This window comes from Ogataea polymorpha, assembly GCF_001664045.1.
Source record: "Ogataea polymorpha strain NCYC 495 leu1.1 chromosome Unknown OGAPOscaffold_4, whole genome shotgun sequence".
Classification (NCBI taxonomy): Eukaryota; Fungi; Ascomycota; class Pichiomycetes; order Pichiales; family Pichiaceae; genus Ogataea; species Ogataea polymorpha.
The window spans coordinates 903,059-915,458 of record NW_017264701.1 but is presented as its reverse complement, the minus strand read 5'-3'; the positions used below and the strand labels follow the sequence as shown (position 1 = coordinate 915,458).

The 12,400-nt window shown below is 48.2% G+C and overlaps 8 protein-coding genes and 3 non-coding genes across 11 annotated transcripts; 6 read left to right on the top strand and 5 right to left on the bottom strand.

Annotated features, from left to right (window-relative positions):
• Positions 1 to 280: 280 nt before the first annotated feature.
• On the bottom strand, positions 281 to 2,197 carry OGAPODRAFT_94311 (uncharacterized protein; the record flags this gene model as incomplete). The annotated part of the gene is made up of 1 exon (XM_018357512.1): positions 281 to 2,197. One exon carries the CDS (start codon positions 2,195 to 2,197, stop codon positions 281 to 283), a length of 1,917 nt encoding a protein of 638 aa, XP_018210831.1.
• A 260-nt stretch (positions 2,198 to 2,457) lies between these two features.
• Positions 2,458 to 2,529, top strand: OGAPODRAFT_t43. Its single transcript has one exon. It is a non-coding gene; the product is annotated as a tRNA-Thr (tRNA).
• A 306-nt stretch (positions 2,530 to 2,835) lies between these two features.
• Positions 2,836 to 3,561, bottom strand: OGAPODRAFT_48572 (uncharacterized protein; the record flags this gene model as incomplete). The annotated part of the gene is made up of 1 exon (XM_018355594.1): positions 2,836 to 3,561. A coding segment is annotated over one exon (726 nt), but the record flags the coding sequence as incomplete, so codon positions are not given.
• A 288-nt stretch (positions 3,562 to 3,849) lies between these two features.
• On the top strand, positions 3,850 to 6,037 carry OGAPODRAFT_88455 (threonyl-tRNA synthetase; the record flags this gene model as incomplete). Its single annotated transcript, XM_018356899.1, has 1 exon — positions 3,850 to 6,037. One exon carries the CDS (start codon positions 3,850 to 3,852, stop codon positions 5,992 to 5,994), a length of 2,145 nt encoding a protein of 714 aa, XP_018210829.1. The 3' UTR covers positions 5,995 to 6,037.
• Positions 6,038 to 6,167: 130 nt separating this feature from the next.
• OGAPODRAFT_8674 (uncharacterized protein) lies at positions 6,168 to 6,950 on the top strand (the record flags this gene model as incomplete). Its single annotated transcript, XM_018356844.1, has 1 exon — positions 6,168 to 6,950. One exon carries the CDS (start codon positions 6,168 to 6,170, stop codon positions 6,948 to 6,950), a length of 783 nt encoding a protein of 260 aa, XP_018210828.1.
• On the bottom strand, positions 6,944 to 7,014 carry OGAPODRAFT_t38. The gene has a single exon. It is a non-coding gene; the product is annotated as a tRNA-Gly (tRNA).
• Positions 7,015 to 7,281: 267 nt separating this feature from the next.
• On the top strand, positions 7,282 to 7,355 carry OGAPODRAFT_t44. Its single transcript has one exon. It is a non-coding gene; the product is annotated as a tRNA-Val (tRNA).
• A 116-nt stretch (positions 7,356 to 7,471) lies between these two features.
• On the top strand, positions 7,472 to 9,799 carry OGAPODRAFT_16628 (Tetradecameric mitochondrial chaperonin). Its single transcript, XM_018354560.1, has one exon. The coding sequence runs from the start codon at positions 7,477 to 7,479 to the stop codon at positions 9,184 to 9,186; it is 1,710 nt and encodes a 569-aa protein (XP_018210826.1). The 5' UTR covers positions 7,472 to 7,476; the 3' UTR covers positions 9,187 to 9,799.
• On the bottom strand, positions 9,220 to 9,678 carry OGAPODRAFT_8672 (uncharacterized protein; the record flags this gene model as incomplete). The annotated part of the gene is made up of 1 exon (XM_018356842.1): positions 9,220 to 9,678. One exon carries the CDS (start codon positions 9,676 to 9,678, stop codon positions 9,220 to 9,222), a length of 459 nt encoding a protein of 152 aa, XP_018210827.1.
• A 46-nt stretch (positions 9,800 to 9,845) lies between the features above and the next one.
• OGAPODRAFT_100674 (uncharacterized protein) lies at positions 9,846 to 11,514 on the top strand (the record flags this gene model as incomplete). The annotated part of the gene is made up of 1 exon (XM_018352987.1): positions 9,846 to 11,514. One exon carries the CDS (start codon positions 9,846 to 9,848, stop codon positions 10,971 to 10,973), a length of 1,128 nt encoding a protein of 375 aa, XP_018210825.1. The 3' UTR covers positions 10,974 to 11,514.
• Positions 10,031 to 11,514, bottom strand: OGAPODRAFT_16627 (uncharacterized protein). Its single transcript, XM_018354559.1, has one exon. The coding sequence runs from the start codon at positions 11,409 to 11,411 to the stop codon at positions 10,977 to 10,979; it is 435 nt and encodes a 144-aa protein (XP_018210824.1). The 5' UTR covers positions 11,412 to 11,514; the 3' UTR covers positions 10,031 to 10,976.
• Positions 11,515 to 12,400: the final 886 nt, after the last annotated feature.

Here is a 12,400-nt window from a genome sequence, read left to right as displayed (position 1 = left end):
GAACTTGCCTCTCCTTCCGAGGTATTACCGTTCCGGGTGGAACAAAAAAAACTGCATGGAGATCTCCCGTTGATCATGTGGCTTTTTCTATCTGCTAGAAGCACAGTAGCGGCAACACAAACCAGTCCCAACCCGCCTCAAATGCTTTCTGCCTTGCTTGTATCGGAAATTGTATTCCGTACCCTGCAACCCTACGACTATCGCAGATCCTCGCTTATTTTTGAAAAAGGTCGGATTTAACTACAAATCCGTCGATCGTAGCGCATACTCTATTCCTCACCTACAATGCATTCATCAACAGGCCCTTGAGCTCTTTTTTGAAACTGTCCAACTCGTCGCTCTTGATTGGCGTTGACGTCGACAGCGACCCATCGTTTTGGCGGGCTTCAAAGGTCTCGTTCGTATCCCTGGGCTCTCCAGCACAAAGCTTTTCCAGCGTCTTCTTTAGATCTTCCTTGCTCTGTACGCCAGGAATCTGCTCTGTCGGGGACAGCTCCGCAATGCCGTGCTCAGTGTGCACCACGTCCTTCGTCTCTGCCTGGTCCTCAAACACGGTGATCAAATTGAAATTGAGCCCGCTGCTATGTCTTTTTTTCGGCGGTGGGAACTCTCTGTTGGCCAGCTGCGGCGACGAAACCGGCGTTGCGCGCACAGAACCATCTGCGTCTCTGAGACCGTCGATTATGGAATTGTACAGGTCGACAAGCTCGTTTATCGAGCCGCCAATCTGTGTCAGATTCTCCACAGAATCTGTTTCATTGAGCTCCATAGCACTAAGCTTGTTGGTTATTGCGTCCAGCTTGCTGATGAGGTCTTCGTACTGGGACCGTTTCTTGGGCGAAGAAACTTCCTGTGCTACCAGGGGCCCCACATTCGTCGCTGCTACCTCCTGCTGCAAACTCTGCTGCAGGGCAATCAGCTGCTGCAGAACCTGGCTCATAAGCACCAGTTTCGTTGGCAAGGTCAGATGGCGGCTGGCCAGCTGCACGTTGAACTTGCGAGCACACAGCTGAGTGAATTGTGCCGTTTCCTCGGTCCGCTCAACAGGAGCATTTTCAGCGATTGCAAGCAGCACGCACAAAAATACTTTGCGCAAAGACTTGAAACATTGCAACGTCCGCGACGGGCTGGACGCCAATTGGAGCGGTGGCGGTGCCGCTTTTGGCTGCGGGAACGTTGGACTGTGCGGGAGTGGCGAGTCTCCCGAAAAAGAACGCAGTCGCAGAGGCTTGAGGGGCACAGGATCAGACCCATCTGCTAGTCCTCCAGAGTTGAGCACGCCCACAAACCGCAGATCCTGGCTTCCCAGGTCCAGCTGGTAAACGTCCAGGTATCTGTGGAGGTACTCAAGATCGGCAAAAGGAAGTAGTGCCGCTATTTTCTGATTGGTGATTGCCAGAAGCGTGTTCAGTACACCCTGGAGCAGAATTGGCAAGGCCGCACGGCGACTTTGCGAAGTCCCGCCCAGGAGCACATTGAGATTGTCATTCGCCATATTTGTGAATGTTCGTACGTGAGAAGAAAGCGTTCTATCCAGCTGGTTATTGATCTGCAAAAACGTGTCCAGCTTATTTGTAACCAGTTGCAAATATATGCGAATGGCAATTTTCTTGGTGTTGATGTCGAGAATCAAAAACGCTGTTGCCAGCAGCGTCGCGAGCTTCAGGCACGAAGGGATTATGCGACCTGCATTTTTTTTAGCGAAACGCAGTAACCTCAGCGCCAAGTAGAATGCCCAGTGCGAGTGAACGAGCCGGTGCGATGGGACGTCGCAGACCCTAATCCGAACCTTAGTCTGCGATAAAGAAGAGCTCGCTAGCATGTCAGTGCTCCTCATCAAGTTCGAAGCAATGATATCAAACTTGAATTTATCAAGCGCCTGGAGCACCTGATTTTTCAGCTCAGAACAGTCTTTAGAATAGTCCTCAATCAATTGAACATAACTCGATGAAAGTGGATGTTTGGTAGTAGTCGGGCTAGTCCTTGAAGAAATCAGAGTTGAACCATTTGAGTGCGAAACAGACAAGACTCTTGTCTGGTTTGTGGTGCTGGAGCTATGATCTGGATGGGTATACATATGCTGACTGATGGACGACGAGGCCTCGGAAAGCGTTTCCTCAAAACCCCAATCGGAGAGAACGTCTAGGGACGGCCAAAACTTTGAATCTCGGCCGGCCATGGTTATTCGGGCGTCCATAGCGGTGCCTTGATGCGATCTCGTGAGGATAGAAAATGATAAAATAAAAAAAACAAAACACCCTTTTCCGGTAGACGCGTCTATGCGGCTAATTTTCGGGCGGACCGAAATGCGCTGCATATTCTAGCCGCAATAGGCTACGGGCACGACATGATGTGCGGAGCTCCCAATTCGCGTTGGACATGGAGCATGTGTGTTCAGTAATCTCTTTCCTGATGAAGGTAAATGTGTGTATAGCGTGCGGTATTAATTACAAAACTGCCTCCTTAGCTTAGTGGTAGAGCGTTGCACTTGTAATGCAAAGGTCGCTAGTTCAATTCTGGCAGGAGGCATGTATTTTTGGTGGGTCAATTTTTTTTTTTTTTTTAAATATCAATATTAGTTTATATCTTATTCTCACTCAATGCAACGCGACGAGCTCGCTAGAGCGCGTGCAGCAATACTCAATCAGCTCTCCAGCCAGGATGCGATGATGGTACACGCTCTTAACCACCAGTTCGCTCATATATACGGCACGAAAGCAAAGAACGCCGCCACAACCACCAAACAATACGAACACGAGCTCATGAAGCAGCTGTGCGGCAAAAAACGAACATGACCGCGTGCAATACTATCTATTACTCGTTCTATAATACAAATCATTTGCGCTTGACCTTCTTCTCCTTGCGTTTCTGCTTAGACACATATCCGGACCGCGAAGGAGCAGGCGGGCCTGTTGGTTTCTTCGGTAGCATGCCGGATTTCTTGGGCTGAGGCGTTCTGTTATCTTTGTACTTGCCGCCGAACTTGCTGTTTTTGTCGTTCTTTTCATTCTTGTTGTTCTTGTCGCTCCAGTCATATGTTTTCTGACGCTTGTCTCTGTGTCCTTTGTCTCTATATTCTTCAAATAGCGGCCGCCGCTTTCTAGATTGGGACGAATGGTACTGTCTTCGGAGCTCGCGGGGCAGGTTTTCACCGGTGAACGCAGACCCGTTGATGTTTGGCGTCTTGGAAACCCGCGGCCGCGGACACTCGTCGCCGTAGTGCCCGCGTTCCGCACAATTGTAGCAGTATATGTAGTCTGCTGGATATTTGAATCTGTGATTTTTGTCGTACGCTATGGTGATATAGCTTCGCCAAATGTTTGGACAGCGGTCTGCAGAGTGCGATTTCGAGTTGCAGTCAGTGCAGAAGTTGAATTTTCGTTTCTGCTTGCACTGGTTACGGAAATGGCCGCGCTCGCCGCAATTAGTGCACACCATCGAGTTGGGACACTGTGTTTCGTAGTGATCGTCGACTTTGCCGCACGCGTGACACACCACAACCTTGCAGTTGGCACGAATGTGGCCACGGCGGTGGCAGTTTGAGCACACGGGCTGCGACAGCTCTGGATCTGTGACTCCGAAGTATCGTCCCTCGCCCCTGAGCTCTACCAGCTCGTCGTTGTTGTTATTAACCTCTCCATAGTCCAGCGACACCACAGGCGGTACGCTTGGAGTCCCACTGGACGGTCTAAGTGTCAGCAGGTACCAGGGGTATGTACTTACATCTCGTCCAAGTCTTCTGGATCAGACATGGATATAAAACTAAATTTTCAATAACGAAAATTCTTACCCGGCCAGTTTGTTGAAAAATAGCTCTATCAAAATATAATTTACTCTCAATTATTCACCATGTCTGAAATCGAAAAGAAAGTTGAAGCGCTTTCTGTCAAGGACAAGAAGCCCAAGAAGGCCGCAAAGAAGTCTGGAGATGATGCCGCCAAAAGACCGCTTGAGCTGGATCCAAAGCCGGACTTTATTGAGCACAGAATCAGGATTTTCGAAAGAATCAAGGCTAGACAAGACGCAGAACTTGCAGCAAAAGAGAGACTGCCAATCAAGGTCACTCTGAAAGATGGGACGGTCAAAGAGGCTACTTCTTGGGAAACCACGCCGTTTGACATTGCCAAAGAGATCGGCAAGTCGTTCTGCGAAAGACAAGTGATTTCTAAGGTCAACGGCGAACTGTGGGACCTGGAGAGACCGTTCGAGGCCGACTCTAAGCTTGAGTTTTTTGACTTTGACTCACCAGAGGGAAAACAGGTTTTCTGGCATTCGTCCGCACATATTTTGGGAGAAGGCTGCGAAAATCACTACGGTGCTCATTTGTGTTTTGGTCCTCCTACCGAAGACGGATTTTTCTACGACATGGCCATTGACGAGGGAGATTACAAAGTATCGCAGAACGATTTCTCCGATATCGAGACTCTGTGTTCCAGAGCCATCAAGGAGAAACAGCCCTTTGAGAGACTTGTCATGACCAAAGACGAGCTCTTGGAAATGTTCAGCTACAACAAGTACAAGGTCGCTCTTATCAAGAGCAAGATCCCAGACGGTACCTCGTCCACGGTTTACAGATGCGGTCCATTGATCGACTTGTGCAGAGGCCCCCACGTTCCTCATACTGGAAGAGTGAAGGCGTTTAAAGTCCTCAAGAACTCCTCGTCTTACTTCTTGGGAGACTCGAACAACGACTCTTTGCAGAGAGTGTACGGTGTCTCTTTCCCTGACAAGGCCTTAATGAAAGAACATCTCAAGTTCCTGGAGGAAGCTGCTGCCAGAGACCATAGAAAGATCGGAAGGGAGCAAGATCTGTTCTTTTTCCACGAAATGTCGCCAGGTTCATGTTTCTGGCTGCCTCACGGTGCCAGAATTTACAACGGCTTGTGCGACCTTCTGAGAACCCAGTACAGAAAGAGAGGCTACGAGGAAGTGATTACTCCAAACATGTACAATTCCAAACTCTGGGAGACTTCTGGTCACTGGGCCAACTACAAGGAAAACATGTTTACTTTCGAGGTCGAAAAGGATACCTTTGGTCTGAAGCCAATGAACTGTCCCGGTCACTGTCTGATGTTCAAATCCAGAGAGAGATCGTACAGAGAGTTGCCGTGGAGAGTTGCTGATTTCGGTGTGATCCACAGGAACGAATTTTCCGGTGCTCTATCCGGCCTGACCAGGGTCAGAAGATTTCAGCAAGACGATGCGCACATTTTCTGTACCCAGGACCAGATCGAGGATGAGATCTCGGGTGTTTTTGACTTCTTGCAGCACATCTACGGTATATTCGGTTTCGAATTCAAGATGGAGTTGTCCACGAGACCAGAGAAGTACGTGGGGGATATCGAGACCTGGAATAACGCAGAAGCAAAGCTGGAGAGCGCCTTGAACAAGTGGGGCGGCAAATGGGAGCTGAACCCTGGGGATGGTGCGTTCTACGGTCCAAAGATCGACATCATGATTTCGGATGCCTTGAGAAGATGGCACCAGTGTGCCACTATCCAGCTCGACTTCCAGCTGCCAAACAGATTTGAGCTGGAATTTAGAGGCAAGGATGACTCTGCTGAGGTCCAGCGCCCGGTAATGATCCACAGAGCCATCTTGGGATCCATTGAGAGAATGACGGCTATCTTGACTGAGCATTTTGCTGGTAAGTGGCCTTTCTGGCTGTCTCCTAGACAGATTCTGGTTGTCCCTGTTGGTGTCAGGTACTTCGACTATGCCCAGGAGGTGCAAAAGCTGCTACAGACTGAAGGATTCTATGCAGACGTCGATCTTTCTGGCAACACTCTGCAGAAAAAGGTGAGAACTGGCCAGTTGCAAAAATACAATTTCATCTTCATCGTTGGTGAGCAGGAGCAGAACGAGAAAGCCGTCAACATCAGGAACAGAGACATCCAGGAGTTACAGAGCAAGAACGACATGGTCAAGCTCAACGATGTGCTTCCTAAGTTGCATGCTCTTAGAGACGAAAAGAGAAATGATAATGCTTTATAAGTATATATTTCCAACATCCTTGCACCCATCCAATTCGGTAAATGTGGGGATCAAATAAATATGAACTTAATAATTTAATGGCTTCGCGTCGTCTAGCCCGTCCTTCTACAATACAGCTAAAATCTCGGCTGACCGCAATCAATGGTAGCTCATCCTCTCAATCGCCATCTGTTATGGACTCGCTGATTCGCACGGTAGATGCAAAGTCCAAAGACCTTGAGCTCCCAGCAACCAACTTCCTTGTTCACGAGCGGCTGTTGTATCCCAAGGGAGCAGCAATGGACAGCATGCTCAAGCTCGTCTCGCGAATTGCACCCGGAATTCCAATTGCAAAAGCTCAGTTGATGGATATTTGGCAGGAGGAAGTGTCAAAAGCTGTTATGTTCCCCTCTCTCACGGAGCATGTTGCGCAGCGCAAATTCGGGGAGATTATCAAGACTATGTTCTGGCCATATTTTAGAGCATCGCCAGATGTCATGAACCAACTGCTGAGCACGAGGTTCCACACCGATCTTGCGGATGCCATGTTGACCAATCGCCATCTGGACGAAAACAATTTAAATGTTTTGGCCCAGATAAAGGAGCAGAATGTGGAGCACGAATTCCATGTGTTGAGAGACAGCGAGATGCTGCTGTTTCCAAATGTAACGGATAGACATAAAAAATCCTTAGCCAGGTTGTCACGGTCCTGTTTCCTTACCGTCCATGAAGCAGACCAAGAGACTAGCGAGAACCAACTTTTAAAAAGCTCAAATTCTAATTTTTTGTTGGTTGCAGGTGACACCAAAACAGCCATGGAATATTACAGGCTCCTGGGCGCGCTGAAAAACAGATCGTCCGACATCAAAGGATCAGTTGTCTTGGTGATTCCCGGCTCGCTTTACTCGTGTTCTGATGATTTCTGGACTCTTGGGTCGCTGGAGGATATATATTCAACAATGAAAAAAAATGCGTAAACCCGGAATCGAACCGGGGGCTCGTCGATGGCAACGACGAATTTTACCACTAAACCATTTACGCTTCGTTTTATCTAAAGGTGTTCTGTTCCCAAATAGAGTGAATTTGGAGCTTGCGAAGTGGATGGTCATTGGTGACCACGTTACCATGAGCAACATATATGCTGTATTGTTGTATTCTGCAAACTATTCGTAGTGTACTAGAAACAAAGACATTCTTGCGAGAAGTGCAGTGATCTAGCAAAAGCGAATATTGAACCTATTTGAGTTAACCGTTAATATTAAATCAGGAATACATACCTACAGGTGTATTGCTGAACACATAACAATTGGTTGCGTGGTCTAGTTGGTTATGGCATCTGCTTAACACGCAGAGGGTCCCCAGTTCGATCCTGGGCGCGATCATTTTTTTTGTCTTCTGTGTGGTTTTTTACGGCCCCGATTTTTTTTTACTCGAAAATTCCACGGACAGTATTTAAAAGGAAAGATTTTGGAGAAACTTCAATTCTTAACCAAATTTTCACTAATGCTAAGATTTGCACGTCCTCAAATCAAGAAGAACCTTGCTTCTCTGGCTCGTACATATGCTCACAAGGAGCTCAAATTCGGTGTGGAAGGCAGAGCTGCCCTCTTGAAGGGTGTTGAAACCCTTGCTGACGCTGTTGCCGTCACCTTGGGCCCTAAAGGTCGTAATGTTCTGATCGAGCAGCCATTTGGTGCTCCAAAGATCACCAAGGATGGTGTGACTGTGGCCAAGAGCGTCAATCTTGAAGACAAGTTTGAGAACTTAGGTGCTAAGCTGTTGCAAGACGTTGCCTCCAAAACCAATGAGAGCGCCGGTGACGGTACGACCTCTGCCACAATTCTTGGAAGAGCCATTTTCTCTGAGTCTGTCAAGAACGTGGCTGCCGGATGCAACCCTATGGACCTCAGAAGAGGTTCCCAGGCCGCTGTTGAGGCCGTGATCGACTTCCTGCAGAAGAATAAGAAGGAGATCACAACCTCTGCCGAGATCGCCCAGGTGGCCACTATCTCTGCCAATGGCGACACCCACATCGGTAAGCTTCTAGCATCTGCCATGGAGAAAGTTGGCAAGGAGGGCGTTATCACAATTAAGGAAGGTAAGACCTTGGAGGACGAATTGGAAGTCACCGAGGGTATGAGATTTGACAGGGGCTACATCTCTCCTTACTTTATCACTGAGGCCAAGAGTGGAAAGGTTGAGTTTGAAAACCCTCTGTTGTTGCTGTCTGAGAAGAAATTGTCTTCAATTCAGGATATTCTTCCAAGCTTGGAGATCTCCAACAAGCTGAGAAGACCATTGCTCATTATTGCGGAGGATGTTGACGGGGAGGCCTTGGCTGCCTGCATCCTGAACAAATTGAGAGGCCAGGTCCAGGTTGCTTGTGTTAAGGCTCCAGGCTTCGGAGACAACAGAAAGAACATTTTGGGCGACATTGCCATTTTGTCCGGAGGTACTGTCTTCACTGAGGAGTTGGACATCAAGCCGGAGAATGCCACTCCAGAACTCTTGGGCCAGTGTGGATCTGTCACAGTTACCAAGGAGGACACTGTCATTTTGAATGGTGCAGGAGAAAAGGACAACATCTTGCAAAGATGTGAGCAGATCAAGGGCGCTATTGAGGACGCTTCGACCTCTGAGTACGAGAAAGAGAAGCTTCACGAGAGACTTGCTAAGCTCTCAGGCGGTGTGGCAGTTGTGAGAGTGGGTGGCTCTTCCGAGGTCGAAGTTGGAGAGAAGAAAGACAGATACGACGATGCTCTCTGTGCTACCCGTGCAGCTGTTCAGGAAGGTATCTTGCCAGGTGGAGGTACTGCTCTTTTGAAGGCTTCCAAAATTTTGGACCAGATCGAGGTCGCAAACTTTGACCAGAAGTTGGGTGTGCAAATCATTAAGGCTGCCATCACCAAGCCAGCCAAGAGAATCGTTGACAACGCTGGCGAAGAGGGCTCTGTCATCATTGGCAAGATTTTGGATACCTATGGCGACAAGTTCAACCACGGTTACGACAGCTCTAAGGGTGAATTTGTGGACATGATTCAGGCTGGTATCATTGACCCATTCAAGGTCGTCAAGAGCGGTCTGGTCGACGCCGCTGGTGTTGCCTCTCTGCTGGCTACCACTGAATGCGCTATCGTCGATGCTCCAGAACCAAAAGGTCCACCAGCTGCTCCAGCCGGCGGAATGGGCGGTATGCCGGGAATGGGCTTCTAATGTAAATAGGATGTAAATAGAAGCTGAGATTTGTTATGATATCATGCCTATTTTTTCATATCCGGGGATGATGGCATCTAGTGAAAAACTGTGATTTTGTGAAGGCTTGAACTCCGCGCACTCCGCAATGTCGTCCAGCGTGCCGTCCCGACCGTACGCCTTCATCATTTTAGAGTAAAGCACATTGAGCTTTGGAGGATTGATAAGTGCTGCAATAGAGTTGTCGAAACCGTAGTAATGTATTATAGCGAAAAACCTAGCAACGAGATCGGTATCTGCTTCCGCGACGGCTTCCAAAGTGTCCTGTAACACTTTCTCATTTTCTGTAGTTTGCGGCAGTGCTAAAAGGTAGTCCCTGGGAGCGAAACGCTCCAGGCATTGGTCGATCGCAACTGATCGGTTCAAATTCAGTGAAAGCCCATACTCATCCACTATGATGACATTGCATGGAATAGCCAAAGTAACTGGAATAATAAGGAGAAAAGCAAGCATCTCAACTCACAAAAGTCAAACCTTAGCAGTCAGCTCCCGACACAAGCCCAAATTTTGTATCAGTGCCTGAGTTGCAGTTTGAAATAATATAAACTTCACGACTCTTTCTGGTGCCTTAAATTTAGCCTCGCGACGAATATATATTTATTTCTTATCTTTTATTTTTCATGCTCAACAGGACATTCGCTGCATTTTGGCTTTTCGGACTGGTCAATAATGTCCTCTACGTCGTCATTCTTTCGGCAGCAGTGGATCTCGTTGGACCATTGACTCCGAAGGCCATTGTGCTCATGGCTGATGTGCTTCCTTCATTCTTGCTAAAGCTGGCCTCGCCCTTTTTCATTCACACAATCCCCTACCATATTCGCATTTGCATCCTTGTGCTTCTAAGTTTTGTGGGAATGCTGATGGTCTCGCTGTTTGAAAATGTTGCAGTTGTACTCTTTGGTATCATTCTTGCATCCATGTCCTCCGGCCTGGGCGAAACCACATTTCTTCAACTGACTCATTACTATACGCAATCATCCCTAACCGCATGGTCTTCTGGAACAGGCGGAGCGGGGCTTGCAGGGGCCTTTGTTTACATGTTCTTGACTACATGGATCGGAATTAGTGTCAGAAATGCGCTTTTGACGTTCTCAATTGTTCCGTTCACATTCATTATCTGCTATTTCCGACTGCTTCCTTCCCCAAGCTTGAAGTTCTCTGAGCGAGTGGAGCAGCCAATTCTCCTAGTGGAGTCAAATTATCAAAGCACCATTAGAAGAATCAAACCTCTGGTGGTGCCATACATGCTCCCTCTGTTCACGGTGTACGTGGCAGAGTACGTTATCAATCAGGGTGTCAGTCCAACACTACTTTTCCCAATTGACGAAATGCCATTCCACAACTATAGAGACGCGTACGTCACATACGGAACACTATACCAGCTCGGAGTTTTTGTTTCGAGGTCATCAGGGCAGTTTGTGCGGATCCATAACCTCGCAATGCCTGCATTGCTCCAGACGACCAATCTGGTGATTTGCGTGTTGCAATCCATGTATGTCATTTTCCCGAACATCTATTGGCTGTTCTTTCTTATCTTGTACGAGGGACTCCTGGGAGGGTCTGCGTATGTGAACACATTCATGCTGGTAACAGAAACAGTACCTATGACCGAGAGAGAATTCGCAATGGGATGTGTGGGGATCAGTGACAGCGCGGGAATTGTCGTTGCTGCGTCCTTGGCCATGATGCTAGAGCCCCATCTGTGTGCATTCCAGGTCGCAACGGGTCGAGACTATTGTCAACGTTGATCGCTAAATTAGCATGCTTTTCATGGACGGCTGCGTATTCAAATTGTTGCATTTTTCTCTCACCTGCTGCATAAGATTTTCCACAATTTTCTGGTTTGTGTCGTTGGTGTCTGCCCGGTTGAGGACTGAGAGACAGTGTAGCAGCTTTTCATTGTTTTGCTGTTCTCGACCAGCATTTTGTCCTCGAAGGTTTTCGTGCGAAGTGCGCGACAGTGACGCTGAGGAGCTGGTAGCAAATGACATCGTCCGGTCTTTTCTGCGCTCTTTTTCCGCGTCTGCCTGTCTCATACTCTCATAAAGTGGAATGACGACGTTGTCGCGGAAGCTGACCAAAACAATGTTTTCCACACTTGGCTTGCCTCTCCAGCCACCACCCAAAATCTCCTCGAACGAGTCGTCCTCAAGCGGTAAAAATACTCCTTGTAGGTAAAAATGCATGTCTTGGAAAAAGTAATTCCAAAGCAACGCACAGGCGTCGCGGAAACTTGGCTCGCTCGTGACAAGAGACAGTGCAGATCCTCTTGTGGGTGAAGTTTTCCGGTCGCGGGGCTTGAGAATAAACTCCTTAGTCGTGTCGTCTTGGTATAACTGTGAAAGAAAGGTGTTCATTCCGTGTTTGAGAAACTCTTGTATTTCTTGAACGATGCTGGAGCTTTTCACGGGAGACATGGTTCCATAAGAGCTGGAAGGAGACCTTCCAGATGAAGTAAAAGTAGGCGTCGGAGCTCCCAGAGGAGTGTAAGGGGTAGTGGTAGCTGCCCCGTCAAATACACTGGAGAAGTTGTTGGGAGAAAATACAGGCGAGTAAGCGATCTTGTCGGACGGGATCTGGTTGGACCGCAGTCTAAGATGAAGGTATACTAGCTTGTTGATCTCCTCTATCGGGATTTTAAGTCGCTCACAGTAGAATATAGGCGACACTAAGGACGAAACTAGCGACCATGCTTCGTCTGCTATGGCATCCGTGTCTCCCGACAATGACGAGTTATTGACACTCAATTTCTCAAGCTCTGTGATGGTGTTCTGTAGCTCTTGCACCGTCATCGAGCTGTTTACCAGGGACGGGTGAAACGAGTATAGCATCTCCCCGCCATGCAGGGCTGAGACTCTGGAGTTTGAGCTCGAAGAGGACTTGGTTGTGTCTTTGCGCGAGCGTAGAATACCATGATAGTGCTTATGTTTGCTTTGCTGGTCGTTCAACGTGCTAAAACTGGCTATTCGTTCAACTTCCTTGGAAGTCCTAGCCAGCGGAGACTTCAGCTCTTTGGACGGCATGATCGTTGTCTGGATCGATAGATTGTCCGGCCTTTTGAGCTTTGCAGAAAACGTGCTACTGTTGCCGCTGTTTTTGTCGTTCGTAAGTGTTGCCGTTGAGGTGACCGAGTCATTGGAACTCGACTGATAATTCGCATGAGAGTCGGAGGGTG